This window comes from Heterodontus francisci, chromosome 14 (genome assembly GCF_036365525.1).
Source record: "Heterodontus francisci isolate sHetFra1 chromosome 14, sHetFra1.hap1, whole genome shotgun sequence".
NCBI lineage: Eukaryota > Metazoa > Chordata > Chondrichthyes > Heterodontiformes > Heterodontidae > Heterodontus > Heterodontus francisci.
Window position 1 is genome coordinate 46,241,110 of NC_090384.1, and position 19,036 is coordinate 46,260,145.

At 44.1% G+C, this 19,036-nt stretch overlaps 1 protein-coding gene across 3 annotated transcripts in view; it reads left to right on the forward strand.

The window, feature by feature from the left end:
- The window catches only part of LOC137377293 (uncharacterized), a 92,609-nt gene that overhangs the window by 50,124 nt on the left and 23,449 nt on the right, over positions 1–19,036 (forward strand). For 2 of the 3 annotated variants that reach the window (XM_068046851.1, XM_068046852.1), the window contains 6 exons: positions 6,236–6,332; positions 7,147–7,270; positions 8,935–9,127; positions 14,386–14,501; positions 14,924–15,003; positions 16,765–16,841. In XM_068046851.1, coding sequence (XP_067902952.1) covers positions 6,236–6,332; positions 7,147–7,270; positions 8,935–9,127; positions 14,386–14,501; positions 14,924–15,003; positions 16,765–16,841 — 687 coding nt within the window. The remainder of the gene's footprint in view (positions 1–6,235; positions 6,333–7,146; positions 7,271–8,934; positions 9,128–14,385; positions 14,502–14,923; positions 15,004–16,764; positions 16,842–19,036) is intronic. The other variant, XM_068046854.1, reaches the window with a different exon arrangement.

The following is a 19,036-nucleotide window of genomic DNA, read 5'->3' on the forward strand; positions in this document are numbered from 1 at the left end:
GGGTCACGTGAGGGGAGATTTGGAAAGTTATTGAGAAAGGACAAGGCAACAGTGCAGGGTAGCGATATGGGTAATGATAATCAGAGTGTGACGGGAAAGGGCAGAGCGTACAAACAAAACAGTGCTTCAATAAATAAGGTCAGAGTAGGGAAAAATGGTAAAAAGACATAATTAAAGGCTCTTTATCTGAATACATGCAGCATTCGTAATAAGATTGATGAATTGATGGCACAAATAGAAATAAATGAGTATGATATGAGTGCCATTACAGAGACGTGGTTGCAAGGTGACCAAGGCTGGGAACTGAATATTCAAGGGTATTCAACATTTTGGAAGGAAAGGAAAAGGAGGTGGGTAGCTCTGTTAACAAAGGATGAGGTTAGTACAGTAGTCAGAAATGATCAAGATGTAGAATCAGTTTGGGTGGAGATAGGAAATAGCAAAGGAAAGAATCACAGGTGGGAGTAGTTTATAGGCCCTGAACAGTAGCTACACTGTAGGACAGAGTAAGACTACTTATAGACCTGGTAATGTGTAATGAGACAGGATTAATTAATGACCTCAAAGTAAAGTAAAGGGCGGCACAGTGGTGCAGTGGTTAGCACCGCAGCCTCACAGCTCCAGTGACCCGTTTCATAGAACATAGAACATTACAGCGCAGTACAGGCCCTTCGGCCCTCGATGTTGCGCCGACCTGTGAAACCATCTGACCTACACTATTCCATTTTCATCCATATGTCTATCCAATGACCACTTAAATGCCCTTAAAGTTGGCGAGTCTACTACTGTTGCAGGCAGGGCGTTCCACGCCCCTACTACTCTCTGAGTAAAGAAACTACCTCTGACATCTGTCCTATATCTATCACCCCTCAACTTAAAGCTATGTCCCCTCGTGTTTGCCATCACCATCCGAGAAAAAAGACTCTCACTATCCACCCTATCTAACCCTCTGATTATCTTATATGTCTCTATTAAGTCACCTCTCCTCCTCCTTCTCTCCAATGAAAATAGCCTCAAGTCCCTCAGCCTTTCCTCGTAAGACCTTCCCTCCATACTAGGCAACATCCTAGTAAATCTCCTCTGTACCCTTTCCAAAGCTTCCACATCCTTCCTATAATGCGGTGACCAGAACTGCACGCAATACTCCAGGTGCGGCCGCACTAGAGTTTTGTACAGCTGCAGCATGACCTCGTGGCTCCGAAACTCGATCCCCCTACTAATAAAAGCTAACACACCATATGCCTTCTTAACAGCCCTATTAACCTGGGTGGCAACTTTCAGGGATTTATGTACGTGGACACCAAGATCTCTCTGCTCATCTACACTACCAAGAATCTTCCCATTAGCCCAGTACTCTGCATTCCTGTTACTCCTTCCAAAGTGAATCACCTCACACTTTTCCGCATTAAACTCCATTTGCCATCTCTCAGCCCAGCTCTGCAGCCTATCTGTGTCCCTCTGTACCCTACAACATCCTTCGGCACTATCCACAACTCCACCGACCTTCGTGTCATCCGCAAATTTACTAACCCACCCTTCTACACCCTCATCCAGGTCATTTATAAAAATGACAAACAGCAGTGGCCCCAAAACAGATCCTTGCGGTACACCACTAGTAACTAAACTCCAGGATGAACATTTGCCATCAACCACCACCCTCTGTCTTCTTTCAGCTAGCCAATTTCTGATCCAAAACACTAAATCACCTTCAATCCCATACTTCCGTATTTTCTGCAATAGCCTACCATGGGGAACCTTATCAAATGCCTTACTGAAATCCATATACACCACATCCACTGCTTTACCCTCATCCACCTGTTTGGTCACCTTCTCAAAAAACTCAATAAGGTTTGTGAGGCACGACCTACCCTTCACAAAACCGTGCTGACTATCTCTAATGAACTTATTCTTTTCAAGATGATTATAAATCCTATCTCTTATAACCTTTTCCAACATTTTACCCACAACCGAAGTAAGGCTCACAGGTCTATAATTACCAGGGCTGTCTCTACTCCCCTTCTTGAACAAGGGGACAACATTTGCGATCCTCCAGTCTTCCGGCACTATTCCTGTCGACAATGACGACATAAAGATCAAGGTCAAAGGCTCTGCAATCTCCTCCCTGGCTTCCCAGAGAATCCTAGGATAAATCCCATCTGGCCCAGGGGACTTATCTATTTTCACACTTTCCAAAATTGCTAACACCTCCTCCTTGTGAACCTCAATCCCAACTAGCCTAGTAGTCTGTATCTCAGTATTCTCCTCGACAACATTTTCTTTCTCTACTGTAAATACTGACGAAAAATATTCATTTAACGCTTCCCCTATCTCCTCTGATTCCACACACAACTTCCCACTACTATCCTTGATTGGCCCTAATCTAACTCTAGTCATTCTTTTATTCCTGATATACCTATAGAAAGCCTTAGGGTTTTCCTTGATCCTATCCGCTAATGACTTCTCGTGTCCTCTCCTCGCTCTTCTTAGCTCTCCCTTTAGATCCTTCCTGGCTAGCTTGTAACTCTCAAGCGCCCTAACTGAGCCTTCACGTCTCATCCTAACATAAGCCTTCTTCTTCCTCTTGACAAGCGCTTCAACTTCTTTAGTAAACCACAGCTCCCTCGCTCGACAACTTCCTCCCTGCCTGACAGGGACATACTTATCAAGGACACGCAGTAGCTGCTCCCTGAATAAGCTCCACATTTCGATTGTGCCCATTCCCTGCAGTTTCCTTCCCCATCCTACGCATCCTAAATCTTGCCTAATCGCATCATAATTTCCTTTCCCCCAGCTATAATTCTTGCCCTGCGGTATATACCTGTCCCTGCCCATCGCTAAGGTAAACCTAACTGAATTGTGATCACCATCACCAAAGTGCTCACCTACATCTAAATCTAACACCTGGCCGGGTTCATTACCCAGTACCAAATCCAATGTGGCATCGCCCCTGGTTGGCCTGTCTACATACTGTGTCAGAAAACCCTCCTGCACACACTGGACAAAAACTGAATAATCTAAAGTACTCGAACTATAGTATTTCCAGTCAATATTTGGAAAGCTAAAGTCCCCCATAACAACTACCCTGTTACTCTCGCTCCTGTCGAGAATCATCTTCGCTATCCTTTCCTCTACATCTCTGGAACTATTCGGAGGTCTATAGAAAACTCCCAACAGGGTGACCTCTCCTCTCCTGTTTCTAACCTCGGTTCACTGGGTACTGCCTGTGTGGAGTTTGCAAATTCTCCATGTGACCATATGGGTTTCTGCCGGGTGCTCTGGTTTCCTCCCACAGCCAAAGACTTGCAGGTTGATAGGTAAATTGGCCATTGTAAATTGCCCCTAGTGTAGATAGGTGGTAGGGAATATGGGATTAATATAGGATTAGTATAAATGGGTGGTTGTTGGTCGGCACAGACTCGGTGGGCCAAAGGGCCTGTTTCAGTGCTGTAGCTCTATATAAATAAATAAAGGATCCTCTAGGTAAGAGTGATCATAACATGATAGAATTTCACATTTAGTTTGAGGGTGAGAAACTTGGTTCTGAAATGTGTCCTAAGCTCAAATAAAGGCAATTACAAGGGATTTAAGACAGAGTTGGCTAAACGTGGACTGGAAAAATAGGTTAAAACAGTACAGAAGCAGTGGCAGACATTTAAGGAGGTATTTCATAACACTCAACAAAGATATATTCCTTTGAGAAAGAAAGACTCTATGAGAAGGATGCACCATTTGTGACTAACTAAGGAAGTTAAGGAGGGTATCAAATTGAAAGAAAAGGTGTACAATGTTGCAAAGATTAGTGGTAGGCCAGAAGATTGGGAAAATTGTAGAAACCAGCAGTAGAAGACACAAAAAGCATCTGAAGAACAGTAGAAAATCAAGAGGCAAAAGGGAGGGAGGAACTTAAAACAATCATTATTACTAGAAAAAAAGTACTAGGCAAACTAGTCGACTAAAGGTTCACAAGTCCCCTGGGCCTGACGGCCTGCATCCAAGGGTCTTAAAAGAAGTTGCTGCAGAGATGGTGGATACATTGGTTGTAACTTCCAAAATTCCCTAGATTCTGGAAAGGTCCCAGTGGATTGGAAAACTGCAAATGTAACACCTCTATTCAAGAAAGAAGGGAAACAGAAAGCAACAAGCTGTAGGCCAGTTAGCCTAACATCTGTCATTTTGAAAATGCTGGAATCCACTCTTAAAGAAGTAGTAGCAGGACATTTAGAAAATCACAATACAATCAAGCAGAGTCAACATGGTTTTATGAAAGGGAAATCATGTGTGACCAATTTATTAGAGTTCTTTGAGGACGTAACAAACAGAGCAGATAAAGGGGAACCAGTTGTGTATTTGCATTTCCAAGACATTCAATAAGTTGCCGCATAAAAGGTTAATGCACAAGATAAGAGCTCATGGTGTTTCAGGTAATATATTAGCATGGATAGAGGATTGGCTAACAGGAAACAGAGTTGGGATAAATGGGGCATTTTCAGGTTGGCAAATTGCAACTAATGGAATGCCACAGTGATCAGGCCCTCAACTGTTTGCAATCTATATTAATGACTTGGATGAAGGGACTGAGTGTATTGTAGCCAAGGTTGCTGACAATACAAAGATAGGTGGGAAAGCAAGTTGTGAGGAGGATACAAAGAGTCTGCAAAGGGATATAGATAGGTTAAGTGAGTGTGCAAAAATTTAGCAGATGGAGTGTAATGTGGGAAAATGTGAGGTTGTCCACTTTGGTGGGAAGAATAGAAAAGCAGAATATTGTTTAAATAGGGAGAGACTGCAGAATGCTGCAGTATGGAGGGATCTAGGTGTCCTCGTACATGAGTCAGAAGAGGTTAGCATGCAGGTACAGCAAGTAATTAGGAAGGCAAATGAAATGTTGGCCTTTATTGCAAGGGGGATGGAGTATAAATGTAGCAAAGTCATGCTACACCTGTACAGGGTGTTGCACATGGTTTTATGAAAGGGAAATCATGTTTGACCAATTTATTAGAGTTCTTTGAGGATGTAACAAGCAGAGCAAATAAAGTGGAACCAGTAAATGTTGTGTATTTGGATTTCCAAGACATTCAATAAGTTGCCACATAAAAGGTTAATGCACAACATAAGGGCTCATGGTGTTTCAGGTAATATATTAGCGTGGATAGAGGATTGGCTAACTAACAGGAAACAGAGAGTTGGGATAAATGGGGTTTTGGTCTCCTTACTTAAAGAGGGGGTGTCCCTTACCCTGGCAGCAAGGAGGCAACATATTGTAAAGGTCTCAATGTTGATGGTAGCAGCACTGGATGTTTGTCCCCCTGACTATCGGATCCCCAATTCCAACTAATCTCTTGTGTGTAATGTGAAAGAGATCATGGAAATAACACTAAGGAAACTTAATTGGAGAAAAGAACATTACATGCAATGGACTGGATTTTAAGCAGCCCTTGATGTCGCGATCCGTGGCGGGGGGACTTGAAGATGGTTCTGGATGAGGCCCGCCACAAACTTTGACGCGGCAGGGCCCAGCCCGATCCTCCCGGTGTTGGTGAGGCTCCATGGCGCCACCCACCCCCCCACTGCTGGGTGACAGGACCACAATCAACATATTCAAATTAATTAAATTAATACATTTGCACATATTTACCTTTAAGCTTGAGGGTCCGCCGCGATCTTTGGCACGGCAGCCGGCACTCACGCACCTTCAGATCCCCATCCGGGGAAACGAGGCGAGACACCGGAGGGAGGGGGGAGGAGGTAAGTTTTATCAGTGCAGGTGGGGGTGTCAAATAAAAGGCATGGGTGTAGAGTATGGTGAGAAGAGTTGTACTTTAAACTTTATGCAGTTTGGGGGGGGGAGGGCAAATAGTTAATGTAATTATTATTTGGGGTGGGAAAGGGGCATCGGAACTTTATTTATTTAATTTTGGGGGGATATCTCTTTAAATATTAAAATATCCTGGCAGGGTTGTCTGCGCTTTAAAAATGGCATCAACATCTACGCACAGGCAGCTGACGCCATTGCCAGGGACGGACAGCCCGCCCCCTCCACGTGATTGGGAAGGGCTGGCTGCACCAGCTATTTAAAGGAACTTCTGTGCTTCAGATTGCAGCGGCTGTCTGTGTGGGCTGCCATTTTTTGAGCTCACCCTATCCAGCCCAATATCAGACACTGTGGAACCAGTGCTATAATCTGATTAATGACACTCATTTAATGCTAAGTGTTCTGATTTTTTTATGTTGACAGATCTACCTGTCACTCGGTCTATATCTGGAATATTAAAAACCTCAGAGACAGCCAGGAGTGATTTTGCAAAATCAGCCATGGAGTCTGTGCTGACTGAGTAAGTGATACCTTTCACCTGACCCTCACCCCATTTTCTCTGCTGGTCCTCTGAACTGACTCCTGCTGGGGCACAGTTCCACAGGTGATGGATGTCCTCCAGTACCTCACCAAAGTGGCCATTCTTCAATTGTGAACTGAGACTGTAAGTGTTGACAGGATACTCTCACCTCTCAATCACAAGGTTGCAGGTTCAAATCCCACTCCAGGCTTGAGCGTAAAAAAAATCAAGGCTGGCATTCCAGTGCAGTACTGAGGGATTGCTGCACCATCGGAGGTGCCATGCCGTCTTTCAGATGAGATATTAAACCGAGGTTCCATTTTCCTGCTCGGATGTGGGGGTGGGTGGGGATCTAAAAGATCCCATGGCACTATTTCAAAGAAGAGCAGGGGAATTATCCCTGGTGTCTTGGCCAATATTTATCCCTCAATCAACAGCAGAAAAACAGATTATCTGGTCATTATCACATTGCTGTTTGTGGGAATTTGCTGTGCGTAAATTGGCTGCTGCATTTCCTACATCACAACAGTGACTACATTTCAGAAGTACTTAATTGGCTGTAAAATGCTTTATGATGTCTGGTGATCATGAAGAACGCTATATAAATGCAAGTCTTTCCTTTTCCCTCCATTTAGGCCTTTTCATTTTGATTTCTTAATTTAGAAAATTTTTTTTTGGTGTGTGTGGCCAATCAAGGAAAACAACTGGAAAATAATTAACGTAAATATGCTGTCTGATGGCAGTGAGATTTCAGGGATATAAAACCGTTGTTTTCTGGCTGGTGATGCTGTTCATGATTTTTATTGTATCTCAGTACCCAAGGGGCGAAGTTTGAAATGCTAGTGGCAGGAGGAAAGGAGGATTCCTTTATGCTGGAGGTGTTGCTTTTCCGCAGTCGGGAAGGAGTGATTGCCGAAGGGGAGTTCAGATTGCCTCAGGTAGCAGTGACACACTGCTGTTTTTGTATTAATTATTTTTAATATCATTTTTCTTCTGGTAAATTTTTGGCCACCTCATTCTACCCAGCCATGATACCTTTGTGCTGAGACTATAGGCTTATTGAGCTGGAAACTGTCCAAGCCACATAAATTCCTTCTGATTTTCTTCCTCTTCCCACTGCACCCCTACCCATAGCTTAGGTCATGGGCGTAGCAGAGATCAAACCTACACATCAATCGCTTAGTGTTATATCAGCAGAGCTCTCTCTGGCACCCTTTTTGATGAGAGGAAGATGCATAGTAAAAAAGGGATCTGGAGTGTGGAGACAAATTATTGACATGCGTAGAGGGTGGTCTTGCATAGTTGTACTCCAACGAACCTTCCCTATCACCACTCAGCCTAGAAATAAGTCATAATTAACTGACATTTAGGTTATACTCCAAGTTGTAATCTTGTTTTTGCTTTAAGCAAGTGTGGTTCATGTGAAAATTGATACAATATTTTAATTAATGTCTCATCTATACACAATGATCTACACATATGAAGCAGAGGGATTTTAGTGGCACAGGCTTCTTCTGAGTTGTTGCACACTACACAGTTATTCCTTCAGTTCCAGTCCAGGCGGACACAGTCAAAATGCTGCCTTTCTTTATAGTCCCTGCCAATTTTCTTCCTTTTATCCTGGAGGAATTTGACTTCTTGCTGGGGAATAATTCCATGGATGTTGGTTGCCCTCTAGTACCTGGCCTAAATGCACATTATTCATGGGTAAGCCTAGACAGTGAGTGTTGCAGGCTATGTGAACCATGACAAAATCACTTCCATGCCGACTCCTCCCCTTACCCACCATTCACAAGGCACACCCAGCAATGATCACCGAATAATGATCAGGAGCATGAACACTGGTTGAATTTCATTAATCAAAAGGTGTTGAGGTCAACTGTAACAACCATACTGAACCCGGCTGAGATCTGGTAACTCAGCACAGACTGGTGTTAAAATCTGGGACATTCTGTTCAATATAGTTAAAATGCAATTCTTTCAAGTCTGATTCTTAGATTTAAATGTAACCTTACACTATTAAGCTTTTTGGCTACAGTGATTCTAATTGAAATTAGTTTACAGAATTTCAACCCAGTTATGGATAGTCTCACTCAACCATGATGGATGTGATAAATGTCACATTGGCACAATGGAGGGTGAGCTTAAGAAATGCTACTATGGCAGCATAGAGGGAGCATCTAACCAGTATTTAACTGGCATTTGGCGTGCATAATGGAGCAGCTTAGAAGAAGCTTTGCTGTGCTTCTAATTCAAAATGTACCTGACCTGGGAGTGCTTCATTGGACAGTATTAAGGGATTCTTTATGTTGCTGCTAGCCTGTGCTGAACTGAGAACGATTGAAGGGGCAGTGTAAAGGGAGCTTTACTATGCATTTAACATATGCTGTACTTGACCTAGAAGAGTTTCACGGGGAAATGTAGATAAAACTTTATGCTGCTCAGTGTTGGTGCCTCAGGGCAGAAAGTGGAACAATGTTCCAGTCTCCAGTGCTGACATCCCTTGACTTGATAAACAGAACCTAATGAAGTAAATAAATGAAATAGAAAGCAATTGTACACTGGTAGAGTGGCTGATTCCCCTACCTTGACTTCCTCTCAGGATCTACTGATGGAACAGAAACATATGAGTAACGTAGAAATTCAGCTTTTTACTCCTAAATCTTCACGTTCACCAGCTAGCATCATGGCGGCCCTCTGCATCAGCCTCCACTTAGAGGAGATGGAGGAATTAATGTGGAAGAACCAGTCCACTGAGGCTTGGAGTCTAGAGGAGCTTGTCTTGGATGCTACAGGTAAAACTAGTTTAGAAAAATAAATAGAAATAAAATAAAAATAAGAGCCCTGATTTTTTTTGTTTACCCTGCCCACCCAGCGGTGTGTTAAAATGGCAGCTGAATGCTATCCACTGCGTTTCTGCAGTGTTCACATTACCACCATTTAACTCTTGGGTTTTCAGGAGCAACAAGACAACCCACGCAGGCAGGTGGGACCTCACAAATATTTAAATGTCTAGGTGTTATTATGTAATTTGGACCCTGATGCTATTTTAATTGTGAAAGATGTGAATTTTTCAGGATTGGGATCAGAAGAAACTAGGTAAGCTCTTTTCCTTTAAGGTTTCCTTGTGGGCCAGGAGGACCAGAAATTATTCTCCTGATCCTACAAAAAAAATCTTTGGCCCCTCTGCCGCAAGATCCCCCCTTCCCCAGCTGCAATTGTCAAGAATTCCCCCACATTTACCTTTCCAGGTACTATATTCTTTGATTCTTAGTGCCGTTGTGTAGCCACTTGATTTTCTGCTCTCGCTTCCTGCAGGCTTTGGGAGATAGTCAGTGTTGGGATATTTTAGTGAAGCAGGAGAGTAAAAATTGCCCAGGTCTCTCACTGGTGCCATGGTGGGAACTTCCCTCTAACTCGCGCAAACTGTGCTCCAGGTTACACTTGGGGCTCAGGTGTCAGCCTTGGTTCAGTGGTAGCACTCATGCTTCTGAGGCAGTAGGTTGTCGGTTCAAAGATGCTATATAAATCCAAATTCTTTAAAAAGAAAAATAATAAATAGCAGCTTTCAAGAGTTTTGTTGGTAAATGCACTGTTTGGTATATTAGTGAACCATTAGACTAGGACAACTGCCTTGTGGGCGTCTCGGGAGAGACCAAGGCTAAGGGAGTAAACCCTAACAGAAAATCCGGAGCGGAACCCCTAAGGCGGTCATGTGTCACCTTTGGCATGTTTCCGACAGTTCCTGCAGCCGTGCTGGTGCCAAATGTCATGCTCTGCACTCCTTTGGACCCCACTAGGAAGGCCAAGAGGGGGGTTTTGACGCTTGGGCAACTCACAACCTCCATACATTCCACCCAGGCATGCGCCATGGAGAGGTCACTCCATAGTCGCCTCACAGCGACCAAAACAACATGGAAGGCAGCAGTTATGCCTTAGAAGTCCAGCTCAATTGGCATAGAGATTGGGCGCCACGAGTTGTCTTTGTCGGTGGGAGAGGTCATCGCATCTCACTGGACAGCTACTGCCCGCCTCAAACCGGGCAGCCCCCGGTCAGAAAGGTTCTGTCCCGCCACAGTCCACCTGCTTCAATGGGTGCTTGGAGCTCACAGTCATTGCCCAACAAGTGGACTGTAACACCATACCAAATAGCATGACAAAAAAAGGAAAGAAGGTACCAGCCCTTCGTTTTGCAAGTTGGAACGTTAGAACTATGTGTCCTGGCCTTTTGGAAGACCTTACACAAATCAACGACTCTCGGAAGACCGCCATCATTAACAACGAGCTCAGTAGACTCAGTGTGGACATTGCAGCACTTCAGGAGACACGCCTCCCTGCGAGCGGATCTCTAAGAGAGCAAGACTACACCTTCTACTGGCAGGGTAGGGATCCTGAAGAACCAAGACAGCGTGGAGTGGGCTTCGCCATCAGAAACTCTTTGCTCTGCGTGATAGAGCCACCTTCAAATGGCTCGGAACGCATACTGTCCATCTGACTGCTCACCACCTATGGTCCAGTACACCTACTCAACAACTATGCTCCAACACTCTGCTCCCCACCTGAAGTTAAAGACCAGTTCTACGAGGAACTCCATAATATCATTAGTAGCATTCCTAATACTAAACATTCGTTCCTGCTGGGTTCTTTAACGCCAGGGTTGGAGCCAACCATGACTCATGGCCCTCCTGCCTTGGGCGCTATGGCATTGGAAGGATGAATGAGAATGGACAGAGACTGCTGGAGTTGTGAACCTATCACAACCTCTGCATCACCAACTCGTTCTTTCATACTAAACCCTGTCACCAGGTTTCATGGAGGCACTCAAGATCACGTCGGCACCAGCTGGACCTCATCGTCACAAGATGAGCCTCTATGAACAATGTCCAAATCACACGCAGCTTCCACAGTGCGGACTGCGACACCGACCACTCCCTAGTGTGCAGCAAAGTTAGACTCAAACCAAAGAAGCTACATCACTTCAAGCAGAAGGGCCACCCGCGCATTAACAGGAACAGAATTTCTTATCCACAGCTGTTACATAAGTTTCTAAATTCACTTGAAAAAGCCCTTCAAAACACTCCTGCAGGGGATGCAGAGACCAAGTGGGTCCACATCAGAAACGCCATCTATGACTCAGCAATGACCACCTTTGGCAAACGTGAGAAGCAGAATTTAGACTGGTTTCAATCTCACTTTGAAGAGCTGGAACCTGTCATAGCCGCTAAGCGCACTGCACTGTTGAACTACAAGAAAGCCCCCAGCGAGTTAACATCCGTAGCACTTAAAGTAGCCAGAAGCCAAAGAACAGCCAGGCACTGTAAAATGACTACTGGCAACACCTATGCAGTCGTATTCAGCTGGCCTCCATCACCGGAAACATCAGAGGAATGTATGATGGCATTCAGAGAGCTTTTGGGCCAACCATCAAGAAGATCGCCCCCCCCCTCAAGACTAAATCAGGGAACACGATCACTGACCAACGTGAGCAAATGGACCGCTGGGTGGAGCACTACGGAGAACTGTATTCCAGGGAAAATGTTGTCACTGATATCGCTCTCAATGCAGCCCAGTCTCTGCCAGTCATGGATGAGCTGGACGAACAGCCAACCAAATCGGAACTCAGTGATGCCATTGATTCTCTAGCCAGTGGAAAAGCCCCTATAAAGGATCGCATTGCCCCTGAAATAATCAAGAGTGCCAAGCCTGCTATACTCTCAGCACTCCATGAACTGCTTTGCCTGTGCTGGGACGAGGGAGCAGTACCACAGGACATGCGCAATGCCAATATCATCACCCTCTATAAGAACAAGGGGACCATGGTGACTGCAACAACTACCATGGAGTCTCCCTGCTCAGCATAGTGGGGAAAGTCTTCACACGAGTCGTTTTAAACAGACTCCAGAAGCTGGCTGAGTGTGCCTACCCTGAGGCACAGTGCGGCTTTCGAGCAGAGAGATCCACCATTGACATGCTGTTCTCCCTTTGCCAGCCACAGGAGAAATGCTGCGAACAACAGATGCCCCTCTATGTTGCTTTCATAGATCTCACCAAAGTCTTTGACCTCGTCAGCAGATGTGGTCTCTTCAGACTGCTAGCAAAGATTGGATGTCCACCAAAGCTACTAAGTATCATTGCCTCATTCCATGACAATATGAAAGGCACAATTCAGCATAGCGGTGCCTCCTCAGACCCCTTTCCTATCCGGAGTGGCGTGAAACAGGGCTGTGTTCTCGCACCTACACTGTTTGGGATTTTCTTCTCCCTGCTGCTCTCACATGCGTTCAAGTCTTCAGAAGAAGGAATTTTCCTCCACGCAAGATCAGGTGGCAGGTTGTTCAACCTTGCCCGTCTTAGAGCCAAGACCAAAGTACGGAAGGTCCAATTCAGGGAACTCCTCTTTGCTGACGATGCTGCATTAACATCCCACACAGAAGAGTGTCTGCAGAGACTCATCAACAGGATAGCAGCTGCCTGCAACGAATTTGGCCTAACCATCAGCCTCAAGAAAATTAACATCATGGGACAGGACGTCAGAAATGCTCTATCCATCAATATCAGCGACCACGCTCTGGAAGTGGTTCAAGAGTTCACCTACCTAGGCTCAACTATCACCAGTAACCTGTCTCTCGATGCAGAAATCAACAAGTGCATGGGAAAGGCGTCCGCTGCTATGTCCAGACTGGCCAAGAGGGTGTGGGAAAATGGTACACTGACACGGAACACAAAAGTCCGAGTGTTTCAACCCTGTGTCCTCAGTACCTTGCTTTACGGCAGTGAGGCCTGGACAACGTATGTCAGCCAAGAGCGACGTCTCAACTCATTCCATCTTCGCTGCCTCTGGAGAATCCTTGGCCTCAGGTGGCAGGACTGTATCTCCAATGCAGAAGTCCTCGAGGCGGCCAACATCCCCAGCATATACACCCTTCTGAGCCAGCAGCGCTTGAGATGGCTTGGCCATGTGAGCTGCATGGAAAATGGCAGGATCCCCAAGGATGCATTGTACAGTGAGCTCGTCACTGATATCAGACCCACCGGCCGTCCATGTCTCTGCTTTAAAGATGTCTGCAAACGCGACATGAAGTCCTGTGGCATTGACCACAAGTCGTGGGAGTCAGTTGCCAGTGATCGCCAGAGCTGGCGGACAGTCATAAAGACGGGGCTAAAGTGTGGTGAGTCGAAGAGACTTAGCAGTTGGCAAGAAAAAAGACAGAAGTGCAAGGAGAGAGCCAACTGTGTAACAGCCCCGACAACCAATTTTAACTGCAGCACCTGTGGGAGAGTCTGTCACTGTAGAATTGGCCTTTATTGCCACTCCGGGCGCTGCTTCACAAACCACTGACCACCTCTAGGCGCTTACCCAGAGACAAGGAGGCCAAAGAAGAAGATTCCAATTTTAATCCCTGGTCTCAACTGAATTTGCTGATCTTGACTGAGGCAATCGTAGGGGGGCCATAGCTCCCTCAGGCTAAGGGGGTTAGGTAGAATTCAGGCAAGGTTCCTGCTCCCAATTGCTTTCCAGTGCTTCTGGCTGGAAAGTGCATGTAGGCATTGGGTGCGGTCAGGATCAGGCTCAGCTGTGATACCCTCCTCAGCTGAATAGTGTGTGCACACTCACTAGGATATTTTGGTGGATAACAGGGCACCCAGCATTCATGGAACTAAATCCAGCAAGAAACTAGTGCCTCTAAGTGAAAGAAGGGAAGAAACAATAACAAACAAAATGAACCTTGGTGGTGTCTGGCATTCTGAATCTTGGCCCTTGGCCTTGGTTTCTCCATTTTAAAAATTGAATGGATTTAAAATGCATGTAAAGCCCAGTGAGGATTTTGAATTAATAGATTAATGTGGAGATAGACTAATGTTGGTGCAGTGTGACAGCTCTGTTGGATTTGCACCCAAGCATCTCACATGGCAAACTCCTAATTTCAGTCACGTGCTCAGGAGGACAAACTCAAAGGAGTGGAGGGAAAATCATCACACTTCAGGCTGGTGACAATTCTGAACTCAAAACACTAACCTCCTTTGTAAATCTTTGTGCATGATTCTTCCACAGGGATAGACCTGAAGGAAACCAACCGGGCTGAGCTTGAGCATTGCCTCAAGAGACCTGAGTTAAGGGAAAGTTGTACTTCTGCAATGTCCTGGACATCCTCTTCCATAGCAAAATCAGTAAGTGCAATACACAGCTGGACAAAAAGAGAAAACAAAAATAAATGAACACAAAAGTAGCCAGGTTCCTGCTGCTGATTACTATCCAGTAACCTCTGTTGACAAGTGCTGATGTGCAGATGTTTGATGAGAACTGGATGGAGCTTGACTGTGATACACTCCACAGTTGAGCAGTCTGCCAACACTCACTGTCTTACTATATATTGTCAGTATATAAATCACCTGAACCCTGTGACTCACTCCCACATTCCCATGATTTTCTCTTATTCTCAAGTATATAAGGTATGTTAATACTGTAATGACTCTGTATAGTCAGACTCAGTCTCATCAACTCAGCAGTCAGGGCTAGATTCGAACCAATTTTTTAGTTGAATATTTAACACTGTGACATTAATATATTACATTTTTCTTCCTATTTTCAGGGTTTGGTTCCTGAGGAACAAGTGCAGCTATTGATAGAAGAGCACAATTTCCAAATCTCTCAGCTACAGGAACTGCATGAGTGAGTAATCGTGGCTAACTGCAGTTGAGGATCATAAATCTCACATCAATGAAGGAGAATGCAGATGTTTAATGCAAGGTTTAGCATCTCAGCTTTTAGCTAAGTGAGCTAGAACTAAGATAATTGGACATGGAGATTGAATGGGATAATGAATTAGAATTCTGTCTTTTCTCCAGTAAGATCCAGGATTGAATCCAGCTCAGCAAGGAAATGGAGGTGTCCTCTCTGTGACTGGAGACCGACTGAGGCCATTCACCTCTGGGACCTGTGTTCAAATCAATCCAAAAAGAGTTAACAAAGTTCTGCTTTCTTGGAGGGTATTGGGTGCTACCTTTATTTCTAGGACCTAAGTTAAAATTCATCATAGTCTTACGACCGCAGTAGAGACCGTTAACTTTAAAACAAAAGCTATGAACTCCCCAGACTAATTAAAGAATTACACGACAAGAGTTCACGTTTTAAGACTTTTACTATAACGACTTAACTAAAAATCAACATTAGCTAAACAGTACTTAGTAGGTAGCTAATACACTAAATTACCGAGAAAGGTATATCCCATTAACTTTTTAACACACTTGAAAACCCCACAACACATTTTTATGTTGCACAGTGTTCCCATTGAAAAGGTAACATTGCAGTTAAAAGTCCCAAACTCCTTCCAGTTGCAATGGGTTTGATCTCCCATTGTCCTTCTCAAAAACCAGTGTCCTCTTTGCTCACTTCTTCTGAGCACATTCGACTCATCTTCCGTTAATAAGGCAATTTCTGGTGACCCATTGGTCTTTTCTCCTCTGCAAACCTCATCTTTCGAATCGGGTTCAAATCTTAGCAAATCTTTGATGGAAATGCTACAGGGGTTCCAGCATATTGTCAGCGTAATGCTGTTCCTCATTCCTGGCTCAGAAAATATCCCAGGCTGATCAAATTTTGTTCTAGATTGAAGTTCCATATTACAAAATGTGCTCAGTTATGCATAAACTCTATCCTAGGTTCAGACTGATCTTGATGCAAATTGTTCCATGCATGAGGACATTTTGGATGTGTACTTGAAAGGAGCATTTCCTTCAGCTGCACTAGGAGTGCCCACTCTAAAATAAACTTTTAAAGTTAGGATATCTGAGTGGAATCCACCTTCTTTATTAAACTCCCAAGGATAGGCAGACCCTTCACTAGTCGGAGGCCACTTCCATACCTGGATTCCGACAGGTGGGCAGACATTTAAGTAATAAAAGAGCCTGGTCCCACCAGATTCTCATGGATTTGTACAAACTGTTAACCAATAGCCAGGTTCCTCACCTCCTCCACCAGCAGCTATAAAGTAAGAAATGTTTTGATAGATGGTGGTGTATTTGTGTATACGAGGGCCTATGATGAATACTACAAGTCTCTCCTCAAAACCCATGTCTGACCAAACCTTTGATCTAACCCACCCCCCCTTATATCTCCTTCATTGATTCAATGCCCGTTGTTGTCTGATTATACTTCGTGAAGAGCCTTAGGATGTTTTTCTATCATAAATATACTATGTAAATGCAAGTTGTTATTACTGTTGAGGAGGCCCAGTTTTAATATAAAATATACTTATATTTGTTGTGCTAACCAATGATTTAGTGCCCAACAAGGTGGTGAAAATAGCAGAACAAAGAAAAGAGCAACATATGTTGTTCTAAAGGCAGTGGTGAACACAAATGTGAAATATCAAAACAGGACACAATTTGAGTGATCTCAGAAACTCATTGCTGCTTTGCTCTGAAATTTCAGGAAGCAGATGTTAGACTTTCTAGAGTCGCTTAGATCATCTGCAGCAGATAGTTCTCTTCATCAGACTTCTATGACAGGTGGGTAGGGTGTATATAGATATGCTTGTGTATGTGCATGTGCATATGTGTTCATGTCTTTCCATGTTAGAGTTAGCACTTTGAGAACTATGAAAGGTTTCTTCTACTGTTATGCATCAATGATTGGCACTTGGGCCCACTTTGGATAGCATTCAGATCTTTACTGAGGTCTGTAATATCACAAAATCTGGATTTGGGGCAATAATAATCTTTTTTTTTATAAAACAGCCAAAAGTCGAGTTCTCCAAAGGCTCAGTTTGCTGATTTTTTTAATGTCCAATATGAGATGGACTCATCAAAGCCGCAAAGGTCCTAGGTTCCACACCCAGCCAGGATGAGTTAGCTGGACTCAGTTGGGTAACTGCAGAGGTACTTCAGTTGCCTTGTACTTATTTAGACTTGGGACTCACAACATCATGAGGCTATTAATCTACATTTTTCTGACTCTGCTATACTTCCCAAGCGATTCTTACCTCAGTTCATTCTTCATAATCTGAAAATTTGTTTTCGTGGCTGGCACTAAGGCACCTAGTTCAGAAAGTTGTGGGGTTGAGACCTATACCAGGGCTTAAATTCATAATCTGAACTGATCCTGGTGAAATACGGATGGAGTGATGTAATTTAAAAGGCACTGACCCTTGGATGAGATGTTAAATCACATTCTGTTTATCTATTACGATGGACATTAAAGATTTCATGGTACTCTTGGAAGAAGAGCAGGGAATTCCCCTGGTCTCTTGGCCAGTATTCCTCCCTTAAGCAAACTGAACATTGGTGAGCAGGTTATTGGTGAGTAAATGCCACTTGATAGCACTGTTGATGACACATTCCATCACTTTGCTGATGACTTAAGTACCATGTAGGTACCAACGACATAGATAGGATGAGGTAAGAGGTTCTGCTTAGACACTATGAGGAGCTAGGCACCAAATTGAAGAGCAGAACCTCAAGGGTAATAATCTCTGGATTATTACCTCAGCCGCGTGCCAATTGGCAGAGGGCACATAAGGTTAGTGAAATGAATACGTGGCTCAAAGACTGGTGTGGGAGAAGTGGGTTTCGGTTTGTGGGGCACTGGCACAAGTACTGAGGAAAGTGGGGGCTGTACCGTTGGGACAGTCTGCACCTGAACCATGCTTGGACCAGTGTTATAGCAAACTGTATAACTGGGGAAGTAGAGAGGGCTGTAAACTAAACAAGGGGATTGAGGGATCAAGCCTGGGTAGATGTAGCAAATCAAGGGGTAGAGTCAAGGCAGGAGAACAGAATAGTAATATGGGAAATGAAGGTCAGAGAATGGCAGGAAGGGACAGAGAGAAAAAACATAAGAACACACCAACAGTCAAGACTAGATGTTACAAAGATAACAAAAAGACAAAACTAAAGTCTCTGTATCTGAATGCATGTCACATTCATAACAAAGTAGAAGAACTGATAGCGCACATTGAAGTAAATAAATATGATCTGATAGCCGTTATGGAGACGTGGCTGCAGGATGACAAGGATTGCTTCCTGAATATTGAAAGGTATATGACATTCAAGAAGAATAGGAAGCTAGGTAAAGGTGGAGGGGTAGCACTGTTAATCAAGGATGGCATTGGTGCAACAGTTAGAGATGACCTTGGTTCAGGAGATCAGGATGTAGAATCAGTTTGGGTGGAGATGAGGAATAGTAGGGGAAAGAAGTCACTAGTGGGAGTGGTCTGCAGGCCCCCAAACAGTAATCACAATGTAGGACGAAGTATACAAGAAGAAATAGTTATATGAAAAGGAAGAATGTGCAGGGTTATGGGGAGAAGGCAGGGGAATGGAACTGAGGGAGTAGCTCTTTCAGAGAGCCGGTGCAGACACGATGGGCCGAATGGCCGCCTCCTGCATTATAACGTTTCTGTGATTCTGTAAAATATTGGGTGCTTGTGATAAAAGGACGTCAATAATCATGGGTGATTTTAATCTACATATAAACTGGAAAAATCAGATTGGCAATAGTAGCCTGGATGAGGAGTTCATTGAATGCTTTCGAGATAATTTCTTAGAGCAGCACATTCTGGAACCAACCAGAGAGCAGGTTATATTAGACTTGGTATTGTGTACTGTGACAGGATTAATTAATGACCTCGGAGTAAAGGCACCTCTAGGTAGCAGCGACCACAATATGATTAAATTTAACATCTAGTTTGAAAGAGAGAAGAGTG